Source organism: Notolepis coatsorum (assembly GCF_963971535.1).
Source record: "Notolepis coatsorum genome assembly, chromosome: 6".
Taxonomy (NCBI): Eukaryota; Metazoa; Chordata; class Actinopteri; order Aulopiformes; family Paralepididae; genus Notolepis; species Notolepis coatsorum.
This window is the reverse complement of record NC_140170.1, coordinates 28,375,553-28,391,389: the sequence shown is the minus strand read 5'-3', so window position 1 is coordinate 28,391,389 and position 15,837 is coordinate 28,375,553. Positions and strand designations below refer to the sequence as shown.

At 45.7% G+C, this 15,837-nt stretch overlaps 1 protein-coding gene across 1 annotated transcript in view; it reads right to left on the bottom strand.

The window, feature by feature from the left end:
* Positions 1 to 3,980: 3,980 nt before the first annotated feature.
* Positions 3,981 to 15,837, bottom strand: part of cbfb (core-binding factor subunit beta) — an 81,583-nt gene continuing 69,726 nt past the window's right edge. Inside the window, exon 4 of the mRNA XM_084315503.1 lies at positions 3,981 to 4,515. Coding sequence (XP_084171629.1) covers positions 4,450 to 4,515 — 66 coding nt within the window. The 3' untranslated portion in view covers positions 3,981 to 4,449. The remainder of the gene's footprint in view (positions 4,516 to 15,837) is intronic.

The window sequence follows — 15,837 nt, the reverse complement described above, 5'->3', positions numbered from 1 at the left end:
TGTCAATTAATTGTGTTGCTTAAGGATAATTGTCTTTTTATGACATTTTTAACCCTCGAGGCACCTTACTGTAGTTGCAGAACTGGTCAAATGGGTTTAGGGTTTTCTTCACGTGTGTTTGTGGATAGCGTTGGCTAGATTTTATGTATATGCCAAAAAAGTAGTTCAGTATCACATCTTAGACTCACATTACAATAATCCATGTTTGTTTTTTTAAAACAATCACTATTAAGCGTGTGAACAACAAGTGTCACACCTTTCACCCTAGTGGCAGAACTGGACAGGTTAGGGTTGGGGTTAGGGTTAGGGGTTGGGGTTAGGGGGTTAACCCTAACCCCCTAACCCCAACCCTAACCCTAATTTAAGAAATGGGACAGGATGAGGACAGGACCCAGAAGTTCTTGCTCCGCCCCTGGCCTGCAGCGCCAGGAACCATTAGGAACAAGGTGAAAACGCTGTAGAAGACACATCACTCTATATGGACACATTAGCTGCATAGGACCTGACAGAGAACATACTGTAGGAGGGAGGCCTGCGTCCGTTTGGTTTTCATGCATAAAAGGCTGCGTTCACACGGGCACGAAAAATCTGATGTTTGTCCTTTTTGTCTCTTTTTTTCTCAACTTATATTTCTAAGAAACCTTTTTTTTGTTGTTGAATCAGCTAAAATTGAATGAATCGTGACTATTCACTGTTTCCCTTTTAGTTTATTCAAATTAAAATAAAATGATACACAAAAATATAATTTGAAAGTATAAGCTGACACCATGTAACTTTATAAATATATATATATTTTTTTTACAATGTTGACAATGTGCATTTAGTTTTTCTTCCAGCGTACAGGTGTGTGATCACAGCCAACAGGTGTCTGATCACATCTGATCACAGTCAACAGGTGTGTGATCACAGTCAACAGGTGTGTGATCACAGTCAACAGGTGTGTGATCACAGCCAACAGGTGTCTGATCACAGCCAACAGGTGTCTGATCACAGCCAACAGGTGTCTGATCACAGCCAACAGGTGTGAGATCACAGTCAACAGAGCTCCCAGGTGTGAATGTAGCTAAGTGTGAATGTAGGGTGTTGACGGAAAGGGTTGATAAAAGGCTTTCATGACGCGTCAGCACATAATCCCTTTCACTGCCACACTACAGAAGGTTAACCCTTTACTATCACACTACCGACCGGTTATCGGTAGTGTGATAGTAAAGGGTTAACCTTCTGTAGTGTGGCAGTGAAAGGGTTATTAACCTGCTGTTGTGTCAGTGAAAGGGTTAACCTTCTGTGTATTGTCACAGTGAAAGGGTTAACCGTTTGGCAGTGAAAGGGATATACACAGCTCTGTGCTCCCTGTCACACAATACAGCTTCCTGTCACACAGACAGTACAGCTTCCTGTCCACACAGTACAGCTTCCTGTCTCACAGTACAGCTTCCTGTCCACAGTACAGCTTCCTGTCCACACAGTACAGCTTCCTGTCTCACAGTACAGCTTCCTGTCCACACATACAGCTTCCTGCCCACACAGTACAGCTTCCTGTCTCACAGTACAGCTTCCTGTCCACACATACAGCTTCCTGTCCACACAGTACAGCACTTCCACGGCTACTGCGGCAAGGTTTCTACCCAGAAGGCACCACTGCTTCTTCCTCAGATTCAGTGGTGGTTAGAACACTGAACTTTACTCATTACTGCCACTTAGTGGGAAGAGGTGATGTGGCGGGGATCAGGAGCCTCATTACAGGCTCATTTAGAGCCCCTAGGTGGCGGTATACACGTGAGAACCTATAAACCTAGAAGAAGATCATGTGACTGGTGGGGCCGTGAGGAATGGGATGTTTAGTGCTCGCTCTGTGCATCTCTGTTAGGCCTTTCACACCGGCCGCTAATCTCGAACGGAATCTCGAACCGGCCGGCGCGTTCAACCGGGAATAATTGGTTCGGAACATGAAAAATCGGTGCTCAGTGTTTTCTTAGAGGGCCGAACTAAAGCCTCCGTCATGTTCCGAACCAATTATTCCCGGTGTGAACACGCCGGCCGGTTCCAGATTACATTCGGGAACCGGCTCCGGCCCGGCCGGTGTGAAGGGCCTCTGTGTGAACGCAGAACCACCACAGAACCTTCCCTAGACTCCCAGAACCTTCCCTAGACTCTCAGAACCTTCCCTAGACTCCCAGAACCTTCTCTAGACTCCCAGAACCTTCCCCAGACTCCCAGAACCTTCCCTAGACTCCCAGAACCTTCCCTAGACTCCAGAACCTTCCCTAGACTCCCAGAACCTTCCCCAGACTCCCATAACCTTCCCCAGACTCCCAGAACCTTCCCTAGACTCCCAGAACCTTCCCTAGACTCCAGAACCTTCCCTAGACCCACATAACCTTCCCTAGACCCACAGAACCTTCCCTAGACCCCCAGAACCTCTGCTACATCCCCAGAACCTCCCCTACTCCAAACCAAAATAACAAGAATTTCAAAATAGCAATACCTTAAATAGGTTGGCTTAGCCATTACATTTTTTTTTAAAGTGAAAATAAAACTCCCTCGTTCTCTTCAATGTTCCCATCTCTCCCTCCCTCCCCCTCCTTCCTTCCTTCTCTCCCTCCCTCCCCCTCCTCACTCCCTCCCTCCCCCTCCTCCCTCCTTCCCTCTTTCCCTCCCTCCCTCCCTCCCTCCCTCAAGCAAACAGAACTTTGGTCTTAGGAACAGAAAGCCTCTTGTGTTGGTGAGGATCAACAGGGCTGCGTTCACAAATGTGAAATGTTACACAATGTTCAAACGTGTGCTAGGTGGCAGCTGTAGCCTATGATTCAGAATGACACCCACTATGTTCAGGTTCTGAAGCTAAGCTAACACTAAGCTAACCGGCTAAGTAGTCCCAGCTGCTACTGCATTCTGAAGCTAAGCTAACACTAAGCTAACCGGCTAAGTAGGCCCCTGCTACTGCATTCTGAAGCTAAGCTAACACTAAGCTAACTGGCTAAGTAGGCCCCTGCTACTGCATTCTGAAGCTAAGCTAACACTAAGCTAACTGGCTAAGTAGGCCCCTGCTACTGCATTCTGAAGCTAAGCTAACACTAAGCTAACTGGCTAAGTAGGCCCCTGCATTCTGAAGCTAAGCTAACACTAAGCTAACTGGCTAAGTAGGCCCCTGCTACTGCATTCTGAAGCTAAGCTAACACTAAGCTAACTGGCTAAGTAGGCCCCTGCCACTGCATTCTGAAGCTAAGCTAACACTAAGCTAACCGGCTAAGTAGGCCCCTGCTACTGCATTCTGAAGCTAAGCTAAGACTAAGCTAACCGGCTAAGTAGGCCCAGCTGCTACTGCATTCTGAAGCTAAGCTAACACTAAGCTAACCGGCTAAGTAGGCCCCTGCTACTGCATTCTGAAGCTAAGCTAACACTAAGCTAACCGGCTAAGTAGGCCCCTGCTACTGCATTCTGAAGCTAAGCTAACACTAAGCTAACCGGCTAAGTAGTCCCAGCTGCTACTTCATCTCATTAGAAGGGCATTTCACCGAAGAACAACACAGATTTATTTAAACTGAGATTTATCTCACACACGTCCAAACCTCTAAACAGCTTTACACACATTAATTTAGTTATTGACAGTTATTGAGGGTAAATGAGTTTGAATATGGCCACACCAGTGATGTCATCAGAGACATTGAATCCTTATGTTGCGTTCATTACAGCTCCATGAAATGATATGGTAACAGTCCCTATAAGACAAGACATTGCTATTTTGTCATCAACATAATGTCATGCTGCTGTAATTAACACATCATAATGACATCATAGAGTTGTATCTCTGTGGAGATTATGTGCAAAATAAATCAGCATTGTTTTTTTGGTGAAGTGCCCCTTTAAGGAAAACACACAGTGACCCCAAACCCCTCCTCCTCTTTTCACCTCCCCTCTCTCCTTCCTCTCCTCCCTCCTCCTCCTCTTTTCACCTCCCCTCTCTCCTTCCTCTCCTCCTCTTTTCACCCCACTTTTCAATAGTGGAACTGTTCATGGTGAGCGTGATTTAAACCACAGAACAGACTAAACATGTCTGTTCCACATGTTAGAACACAGAACAGCCTAAACATGTCTGTTCCACATGTTAGAACACAGAACAGCCTAAACATGTCTGTTCCACATGTTAGAACACAGAACAGCCTAAACATGTCTGTTCCACCTGTTAGAACACAGAACAGCCTAAACATGTCTGTTCCACCTGTTAGAACACATAAATCAAACACTCGTCCTATTCTAATGAGGGAAATGTGTTTTTAAACCGTTTCTTTGTTATTGAAAAAAAAAAATGTTTAAAATATTTGGATGACTTGCCCCCCTCCGTAAAGGATTTAAATGTTCAGATGTTATTATTTGAATACAAATATCAAATATTTTTGTCCAGGTCTCTTTCCTCTCCTCCTCCTCCTCCTCCTCCTCCTCTTCTCCTCTTCAGCGCATCTTGTGTTGGACATCAGTGTTGGCCATGTTCGAGCCAGCGCTGGGATCCTGCTGTATCTGACTAGAGGGAGGGGAGTGATAGAAGAAGGGATGAGAGGAGGGGAAGGGAGGAGAGCGATAGAAGAAGGGATGAGAGGAGGGAAGAGAGTGAGGGAACAGAGAGGATGAGAATATGAAGTACAGTTTACTTTAAACAACACAAGGTAGGAATCAATAATGTAGCTTTATTATTTAATTTATTTAATTATTACATGTATGTACAGTTTACTTTAAACACGTTTAATATACTGATCTGTTTCTTAACTGTATTTTTCTTGTTTTGTTTCAAATAAAGGTTCTGATGGCATTGTTCTGAAGCCCCCCCCCCCTAAATGCAGTTAGTCATATATTACTCTAGAGGGAGCCAGAGAGCCTCACGCAATACAGCTAATCCAGCTGTCAGCTGGGGCTGTTAATACATCGCTGTATACTATTTATATCTATTTACTATAGATATTTTGGTCAAGGTGGCAGACAGGCAGGCAGACAGACATGATGACATACAGACAGACATGCTGACAGACAGACGGACAGACATACAGACAGACTGTTAGTAATGCTACTTGTTGTTATTACATAACATTTACTTTCACACACACACACACACACACACACTCACACACACACACACACACACACACACACACACACACACACACACACACACACACACACACACACACACACACACACACACACACACACACACACACACACACACACACACACACACACACACACACACACACACACACACACACACACACACACACACACACAGTCAGTCATTAGGTCATTGGGCTGGGAGGTGGTCAACATGACTTTATAAATACTGGTAGACTGTCTGGACGTCTGACATACCATCACATCTCTGTCTGCTGCTACATAGAGAGAGAGAGAGAGCGAGAGAGAGAGAGAGAGAGAGAGAGAGAGAGAGAGAGAGAGAGAGAGAGAGAGAGAGAGAGAGAGAGAGAGAGAGAGATAGAGAGAGGAGAGAGAGAGAGAGAGAGAGAGGGGGGAGGGGGGGGGGGGGAGGGGGGGGAGAGAGAGAGGGAGAGGGAGAGAGGGGAAGAGAGAGATAGAGAGGGAGAGAGAGATAGAGAGATAGAGAGAGGGAGAGAGAGATAGAGAGAGGGAGAGAGAGAGAGATAGAGAGAGAGAGGGGGGGGAGAGAGAGAGGGAGAGTGGTATTCTGGTCGTTGTAAACAGCGACTCCTACAGGTCGGTCAGGGCGCCTGCACAGCGAGGGAGGGAACTGGTGAAGGTAGTGTGACCCTCCCACGCGTTACACTTCACCAATGAGAGTCCTCGCTGCCAGGTGAAAAGAGGCTGCTGGCTGTCTCCTATGTATCGGAGGAAGCGTGTGATATGACTTCAGGGCTCCCTAGACCGACCAGTGGGGGGGGCACATGCGCGCAACGACCAGGAAGGGGAGGGGGGAATTGGCATAACGACAAAAATTGGGATGGGAGGAAAATACAGAAAAATAGGAGGAGAAAAAGTGGATCAAAAGGAATACCGTGAGTGTAGCATTATGTGTTTTTCTGAGACATGGTTGCACACCGATATTCCCGATAGCAATGTCTCTATAGACGGGTCTCAGATTGTGCGCTCTGATCGTAACCGCGGGAGCGGCAAGCGTAAAGGAGGGGGGCTTGCCTTATTTATTAATAAGAGATGGTGTAACCCCAGCCATATTACGATCAAAGAGCGACACTGTGACCCGGATATAGAGATGTTAGCTGTAGGACTCAGACCATATTATTTGCCAAGAGAAATCCCCCACGTTATCATGATGGCCGCTTACATCCCCCCCTCGGCAAACCCGACGGCCCCGCGTGACATCATCCACGGCGCTATTGCACGTCTCCAGATGAAACACCCGAAGGCTCTAATCCTCATCTCAGGGGATTTTAACAATGGACAAATCACTACCAAACTTCCAACAATACATCAGCTGCCACACCTGACTAGACCTGCTTTATGCCAACATCAAGGAGGCGTACAGCTCCTCACCACTACCACAGCTGGACCGGTCGGACCACAACCTGGTTCACCTCAACCCCTGTTATGTGCCTCTGGTCAGAAGACAGCCTGCGACCAAAATAACAGTGAGAAGGTGGTCGGAGGAGGCTCAAGAGGCACTACAGGGCTGCTTTGAGGTCACAGACTGGCAGGCACTCTGTGAGCCCCACGGAGAGGACATTGATGGGCTCACAGAGTGCATCACAGACTACATCAACTTTTGTGTGGACTCTGTGTGGAGTCGTTATTAAAAAATGGCCACAAAAATGGCCACAATGAAAGGACAGTTTACAGACAGATAAATCATGTTCACACACTAGCGACTGACCATAAAGTGACAAAGAGCTCTGGTCAGAACGTACATTATACACAGAAATAGACGTAACATTATACATCAGATATGATGATGAATAGTAAATAGAAATGGTTCCCAGTTACGGGAAGTAATAGCACAACCTTGTTTTGGTTGGCTGGGAAGATAACCTTGGTACTTTCGGACCTTTTAAAGAGACACACACACATTATACTAGCTGGCCATATTGAACCAGTCAAGCTGTACAAAGATAAAATGATATCTCAACACAGATCTATAATGACATGATGATATTTTCTACGAAAACTCCAATGTTCCATCTAGGACTGTTACCTGCTACCCTAATAACAAGCCATGGGTCACTAAGGACATCAAAGCCCTACTGAACGAGAAGAAAAGGGCTTTCAACGCAGGCAACAGGGAGGAGGTCAAACGAGTTCAGGGGCTTCTGAGAATCAACCTCAGACAGGGCAAAGAGAAATACAGGAGGAAGTTGGAAGGGCAGCTGGAGAACAATAACATCAAACAAATGTGGACTGGAATGCAGACCATAACCGGCATCAAACCGGCAGGGGGAAGGGCAGTGGATGGAGTTGTGGACCGGGCTAATGAGCTAAACCTGTTTTACAACAGCTTTGATACAGCGGCCCCGGCTAGTCTGCCCCCCCCCCCCGACACTACTCCAGTTGCCCTGCCCACCCCCACACCTCTCAGCCCATCAACTCGAGCAACCCCCTCCCTCCCCCCAACTGCCCACCCCCCCTCATCTCTGGTGTAGCTTGTCTGCCCCCCCGCGGCTCGAAGACCCGCTCCTCCCCCCAACACCTGAGACCCCCACAGTGTGGTTCTCTGCAGACCAGGTGAGTACACAGCTGAGCAAGTTACACGCAGGCAAGGCTGCAGGTCCTGATGGGGTGAGCCCAAAGGTACTCAAAACCTGTGCCTCTCAGCTGTGTGATGTGCTCCAGTTCATATTCAATATGAGCCTGAGGCTGCAGAGAGTCCCGACACTGTGGAAAACCTCCTGTGTGGTCCCTGTCCCCAAGTGCCCGCGTCCCAGCACGTCCAAGGACTACAGGCCGGTGGCTCTAACCTCTCACATAATGAAGACCATGGAGAAGTTAGTCCTGGAGCAACTCCGCCCGGTGACCAAACCCCACCTAGACCCACTCCAGTTCGCCTACCAGCCCCGACTGGGGGTAGAGGATGCTGTCATCTACCTGCTGAACCGAGCCTACACTCACCTAGACAAGCCGGCGAGCACTGTGAGAGTCATGTTCTTTGACTTCTCCAGTGCTTTTGATACCATAAGGCCTGGGCTGCTGGGTGAGAAGTTGGAGGCGATGCAGGTAGAGGCCCCCCTGGTGTCCTGGGTTGTTGACTATCTGACGGGCAGACCACAGTACGTGCGCCTACGGAGCTGTGTGTCAGACAGACTGGTCAGCAACACCGGGGCCCCGCAGGGGACAGTCCTCTCTCCCTTCCTCTTCACCGTCTACACCAACGACTTCCACTATCGGTGGAACTAGCGGGGCTTCCCAATGACTTCTGTTACTTGCTAAAGCTGACCTCATGGTCGTACTTGTGTATCGCCTCTTTGGAAGCTAACGAGCTAGCTGAACAATGTACATAATAGACTAACGTGCTATCCGGATTCATCACTAGCTTACGCGCTAGCCTCGGGCTAGCTAGCGGGCTGCGTCTATCGTCTGCGCTGAGACATTCGAGACCCGTTAATATTTACGCACTTTGGTTGTTGTTGCTGTTTAAGTGTAATCGGCTGGCACAATTCAACGGTGATCGAGTCCTTAACTAACTTCTTGTATGCTGTTATTTTTATATCCAGGCTGTTTTGAGCTTTGGGCTCCGGTAGGAGAAGATCGGTTGAATATATATATAAACAAGATATGATAACAGGTTGTGTCAGGTATTGCTTTTTACCATCCCCGGGTTAATGAATGTGTTTAATTCTATTCTTACATAGGTTATGTCATTCCAGCCGTGGTGCCTGATCAGAGGGGCTGTTACAGGTGTGCACTTTGACCATAACCCCATTTTCCCCTTCTTCTTATTATCGTTGTTTAAATGACATTTGTTTGCACAATTTACCTGGAACCCGATCCTACCTTAGACTATATGCTGGTATGCTCTAATTTAATTTTGTTTTGAATTTTCCTTTATCCATTTGTACTATAACATTGCGACGTTGATGCGCAGACTCGGAAATAGATGGTTGCAGGGTTGATGTTGAGATGTTATATAATAATGACTATTTTTTTTTCCATTATAGTTATCTCATGTTAGGGCCAAGGCTCACTGTGATTTTCGACCGATATCTTTATTGGAACAATATATGATAACAGGTTGTGTCAGGTATTGCCTATTACCATCCCCGGATTAATGAATGTGTTTAATTCTATTCTTACATAGGTTATGTTATTTCAGCCGTTGTGCCTGATCAGAGGGACTGTTACAGGTGTGCACTTTGACCATAACCCCCTTTTTTCCCTTTCTTATTATTGTCATTGTTTAAATGACATCTGTTTGCACAATTTTGCACAATTTACCTGTGACCCGATCCTGCCTTAGACTATCGGCTGGTATGCTTTAATTTAATTTTGTTTTGAATTTTCCTTTATCCATTTGTGCTATAACATTGCGACGTTGAAGCGCAGACTCGGAAATAGATGGTTGCAGGTGTGATGTTGAGTTATTATATAATAATGGCTATTTTTTCCATTATGGTTATCTCATGTTAGGGCCAAGGCTCAGGTGGTTTTCGACCGATATCTTTATTGAATTTTATTTTTATTATTATTTGTGTTTATTGGACTAGTGGGGGTTTAATCAGGGGTTTATCTAGAGGGGGGTCGGAGTGGGGAGCGTCTTACTGGATCCATGACTCTAGTGGGAAATGATAGGAAGATGACCATCCTTAGTGGATGGGGCATAGGGTGGGGATTGGAGAGTGGGTATAGGAGGGCTTATAATAGGACGGGTGGGCTAGGGTTTAGAGTAGAAGGAGGGGGGGTTGTAACTGGGGTGGTATTTTTATGTGTTTTATGTGCTGTTGTCTTATATGTGTGTAATTGTTCCTCCTCTGAACTCCTGGGATTGACCGTCTGGGCCTGCCTGGATCAGCGCCTCTGTACTCAGCCTGGCTGCACTGGTATGTTCTCTACGCATTTAGACAAACTCGACCATGGCTAAACTGAATATCTTAATTTGGAACGCAGGAGGTCTTAACGCCCCACACAAGCGTGCCAGTGTCCTTTGGTTATTGAAGAGAAGAAATATTGACATTGCTCTCCTTAGTGAGACGCATTTATTGGTGGGTGATGTGTCAAGGCTAGCAAATCGACAATATCACGTTATCTCCTCATCCTCAGCCCATGATAAGACGAAAGGAGTCGTCATAGTTACAAGACGTAACCTTGATATCAAAGTCCTGGATGTGTGGTCGGACACGGAGGGAAGGATTACTATAGCAAAAGTTGAGTTCTCTCATAGGAAGATGGCAATAATAGCATTGTATGCCCCTAACACATTTGATTCAGCGTTCTATAATACAATCACGAAGAATATGTTGGAACTTACTGGATACGCTCTCATTGTGGGTGGCGATTTTAATGCGTGCTGGAATGCGGAGATGGATAGGTCCGGATCCTCTGAAACAAGCGACCAAAAACGGTCCTCTAAGGCCCTCAGGATGTGGGCCCAGGACACTGGGCTCGCAGACCTATGGCGCTTATCCAATCCCACCCTCAAGGATTACTCTCACCTGTCTGCCAGACACAAAACCTTCTCTCGAATAGACTATGCATTCGCATCCCCTAATTTGTTTGATAGTTTCGACGTCTCATTGGTTCCCCTGGCTCTCTCGGACCACAAAGGGATTTTCCTTGTGGCAACCTTTGGCAGGCTCTCCACGAGAGCTCCCAGGTGGCGTTTTAACTCAACCTTATTAAAGAACGATGATTTCTGCTCTGAGTTCAGGAGTAAACTAGCTGAATTCTTGCAGATCAATGTTGGCACGGTCGATGACCCCAGGGTCCTATGGAACGCATTGAAAGGATTTATCAGGGGTCATGTCACACTTTTCGCCTCCAACTTACGTAAATCCCGGTCAAAAAAACTAGAAGGACTGGAAACATTATATGCGGATCTATACGCATCTTTGCAAACTAACTATAGTGATCGACTAAACACACAACGTAAGATAGTCAAGAAGGAAATAAACTCCATACTTAAACAACAGTCTGAGTTCTTGATACATAGGACAAGGCAAAATTACTACTTTCACGGCTCCAGGCCTAGCCATCTATTGGCAATGAAAATACGCTCGAATGATCATTTCTCGGATATCCCCTCGATCAAGACGCGACAGGGTACAATCACTACTGATTCGAAAAGGATCAACGACACTTTTAAAGAGTTTTACTCGCAGTTATATAGCTCAGAGGTTAATTTCGACGACTCTAAATTTGAATCGTTCTTTGGCGGGCTTGAGATACCCCACATTTCTGAGGAAGAGGCCAAGGAACTGGGGAAACCGATCACTCTTATGGAGTTGAGGGAGACGATTGCTGAAATGCAGAGGGGCAAGGCACCAGGCTGGGATGGTATTCCACCCGAGGTGTATTTAGCTTTTTGGGACCAACTGGGTCCATTGATGCTCGATATGATCAATTATGCTATCGAGCAAGGGGAGTTCTCAAGAGATGTCAACATGGCGTTGATTTCCTTACTTCTCAAGAAGGACAAAGATCCCAATGATTGTGGTAGCTATAGGCCCTTGAGTCTTCTCGGGGCCGATTTAAAAGTGTTTGCCAAGGTGCTGGCCCGCCGCCTGCAGAGATTTATGACGGTATTGGTACACTGCGATCAAACTGGTTTTATCCCGGGGCGTCTGGCTACAGATAATCTTAAGAGGCTGTTGCATGTAATCGATAACAGTAAAGACAATACAACTCCGTCCACAGTTCTGTCTTTGGATGCCATGAAGGCGTTTGACAGACTTGAGTGGTCATACCTGTGGAAGGTACTTGAGGTCATGGGTCTTGGGAAGAGTTTTATTCATATGATTAAAGTCCTGTATGCCTCGCCGTCTGCGATGATACTGACAGGCAAAAACTGTTCCACACTCTTTCCAGTCTCCAGATCTTCTAGACAGGGTTGTCCTCTGAGCCCAGGACTGTTCGCGCTTTCCCTCGAACCTTTGGCCCAATTTATTAGGCAATCGGAGGACATCGTCCCCATAATGGTCAATAATACTCCACACAAAATTGCTCTCTATGCGGATGACCTGCTGATTTTCATGGACGACCCCTCCCGGTCGGCCACAAAATTATTGAGAATAATCGACGACTTTGGTAAAATGTCAGGCTTTAAGATTAACTGGAACAAATCAGCCTGCCTACCTCTTAATGAGCTGGCCAAGACGGTACGACTACCAGCTGATATCCCCATAGTAGAACATTTTAAATACTTGGGCATAGAGATATTCCCCACGCTGAACCAAACTACTAAGTACAACTTCACGGGTACTTATGATAAAATACGCCAGGATCTAGACAGGTGGTCGCCCCTTCCTAACTCCTTACAAGCCCGGGCTTCCATAATCAAAATGAACGTCCTGCCTAGGATAAATTTTGTTAGCTCAATGCTCCCCCTGCCCCCTCCAATAGACCACTGGCGCAAGGTACAATCGATGGTATCTAAGTTTATCTGGAATAACAAACGCCCGAGAATCAAAAGGGCTACTACTCAACGTAGAAAACAAGATGGGGGCCTCGCAATCCCTGATTTTAAGCTTTATTTCTGGTCCTTTTCACTGAGACCTCTGATGTGCTGGCTAGACCCTGTAGAGGCTGTATCGTGGCGCTCCTTAGAAGCGGCGGCGGTCTCACCGCTAAGATTGCAGGATGTAGTGTACTCCACTGTCTCTATTTCGAAATGCCGGCTGAGGTATGGACCGATCATAACTCACGTGATCCAAACGTGGCGTAGTGTACAGAGGTCGTGTGGGGTTAAATGCCCATGGCATCTGGACTCTCCAATTTTTAATAACCAGTAATTACTTGTTGGGCACAAGCCGGTTAATATTCCTCAATGGCAAAGGAGGGGAGTGCATACTCTGGAGGATATTTATGATAAGAACGGCCTCCATGCGTTTCAGGAATTAAGAGAATTTTATGATCTTCCCGGCGAGTCCTTCTTTCTTTACCTTCAACTAAGGTCAGCACTGAGGGCGCATGGCGTGCCGTGGGCTCAAGCTTTGCACCCACACCCGTTCCTCAGGCTCATAGTGGACAGGACGACATCCAGAGGGTTTGTCTCAGACTTTTATACGCTCTTAATTCAATCCACGTATAAAAATGTATCATTGGATACAATCTGGCGTGTGGATATCCCGGAGTTGGACCCAGAGTTTGACTGAGATGATGTTTGGGCAAATGTGGCATTATCTTCCCGCAACCCCGATCACCAGCAAATACATTTTAATTATATTCATAGGACCTATCTTACACCTAGGAAGCTATTTGCTATGGGACTGATAACCGACTCTCGGTGCACTTTGTGCTCTCAAAAGGCCACTGGCACTTATATGCATATGTATTGGGATTGCCCACCAGTGGCCCGCTTCTGGAGGTCAATAACGGACAAACTTTCAGACCTGTGTGGCTTAACTATCCCATTCACAGCTGTTACGCTACTCCTGAACGATATAACGACACTACCTGCGTCCATTCAACTAAAAAGGGTTGTCCTAGCGGGTGTCACAGCAGCGAAGAAGCTAATAGCAATGAGATGGAAGGAGCCTGAGAAGCTTACAGTGATTAACTGGTCCCTAACACTATTGGATGTGATTTATCTTGAGATATCCACGGCGCGGGTGATTGGGGTAGGACAGGCTGGCATTGACCTGTGGTTCGCAGCAGCTGAGAAGGTAAGGACCGCCGTGTGCGGCTGAGCGGGGTTGGGGTGCCTGATCGGGGGGGTCCGGCGGTCTCTTGGGAGGGGGAGGAGGAAATGTTTTGTCTGTCTTGTCTTTTGTCTTGTCCTCTTGAGTTTAGCTGGGGATTTAATGGGGGGGGCAGCTATTTAACTATTTCTTCACTGTTTGGTCACTTTTACACGGTCTCTGTGAGTCTATGGAACACCTCTACAGGTTTTTGTTTTTTCATGAAGGTTCATTGCTCTGTTTTCGGGTCGTGTTCTCAAAAAGTGGTCCTTGTGGTGAATTGGAGATGTACGTTTTATTAATATAAGGTCACACGGCCGGGAATCGGGGCTGAACACTGGGAAAGACCAATTATTAGATAGTACCCCTTGGATTTAGAAATTAGAAGGTTGAACTCTGTTTTCTTTTCTCTTTGTCTGTATAAATTGTTATTCTGTATTATTATTGTTTTTGTTATTTTCTTGTGAAGTTCTATGTATTGTGATTGTGTTAATGTGTTTTGTTTCATGTGAATAATAATAAAAAAAATTGATAAAAAAAAAAATTATAAAGGATATGGGCTATAATAGCAGGGGTTCCCAACCTTTATTCCCCAGAGCCCCACGATTCATTGGAGACATATAGGAATATGATATGATATAAGGTATACTGGTCCGTGAGCGAGGAGATTTAGCCCACAGTGGATAGCCATTGAATGCCATTTGAGAATATAGGCTATAGTATTAAGGCAAAACGACGGCCTATAGCCTATACATATTATTTACTGTGCAGGCTTCGCACATGGCTTCGCAGGGCTGTGCCATGTGTTATTATATATGCACAAGTTACTGTTGCATAATGTAGGCTATGCTATTATATGTAATTCATATAGGCTACCTAATACCGACAACAAAATAGATTGTATGCCTCTACAAATCATATTATACCCGGTAGCCAATCGAACAAAACTAATAAAGGCATTCATATTCCAGCATGGTTATAATGACACACCAACGCCAAACAGTGGTTAACGGTCTTTATTAGTATTTTGAGCTGTCCAGGCAGAATTGCAGCAATGGTCTTAGGGAGTCGTTGATATCTGACATCACCGTGTACAAGTCCGCCAGCCTGTCGCGTATTTATCCCATAACACGCGTTGTGTCTTCTTGGTTCGACAGCGCGTTGAATTAGTTGGTCAGACCTCCGTGAACAATCTCGCTCTCAGTGAAGTTTCTCAAAGTTCGCTCGGGTCAGTCCATTATTTCACATCCCATGGGGGTGTTTCATGACCATATATGGATAATCATGCACAAGCATTGACGGTAGAACAAAAAGGTATTTATCAACACGAGTGTGCGTACAACCCGTGTATGCACGTGTGATAAATCCAGATTTTTCTGTACGTACACACATTCTAAATTCTGTCCTTAAGAATGGAAATAGAACACTTTCTAAGAATTGTTGATAAATGAGGGCCCTGGACTCTTACTTTTGAAACAGCACTGCACAGCACAATATTACACCTACTGTAGACTTCAATATTTTTACTGTATTTATTTACTGTATATGTTATTCCATTTTTATTCTATTCTTATCCTAGGCAATTTGATTTGTTTTGTTATTCTTATTCGTGACCTGTTCTGTCTAAATGTTTAATGTTGAGCGATTTGCAGTGTCAAATTTCCCTCAGGATAATAAAAGTATTTCTATTCTATTCGATAGATAGAGAGAGAGAGAGAGAGAGAGAGAGAGAGAGAGAGAGAGAGAGAGAGAGAGAGAGAGAGAGAGAGAGAGAGAGAGGGAGAGGGGTGCAGCAGCATAGGGCTGGGCGATATAACGATAACGATAAATATCACGATATGTAAGGGATAATGTATAGCTACGAGGTCATTGTCGCAAAATAATTGACCGACACGGAGTTTAAAATACCGAGGCGCCGCACCGAGGTGTTTTAAACGTAGTGAAGGTCAATTATTTGCGACAATGACCGAGTAGGCTATACATTATCCCGCTTATTACATGGCTAACTTACTAACAATATACCTAATTCATTTGACAA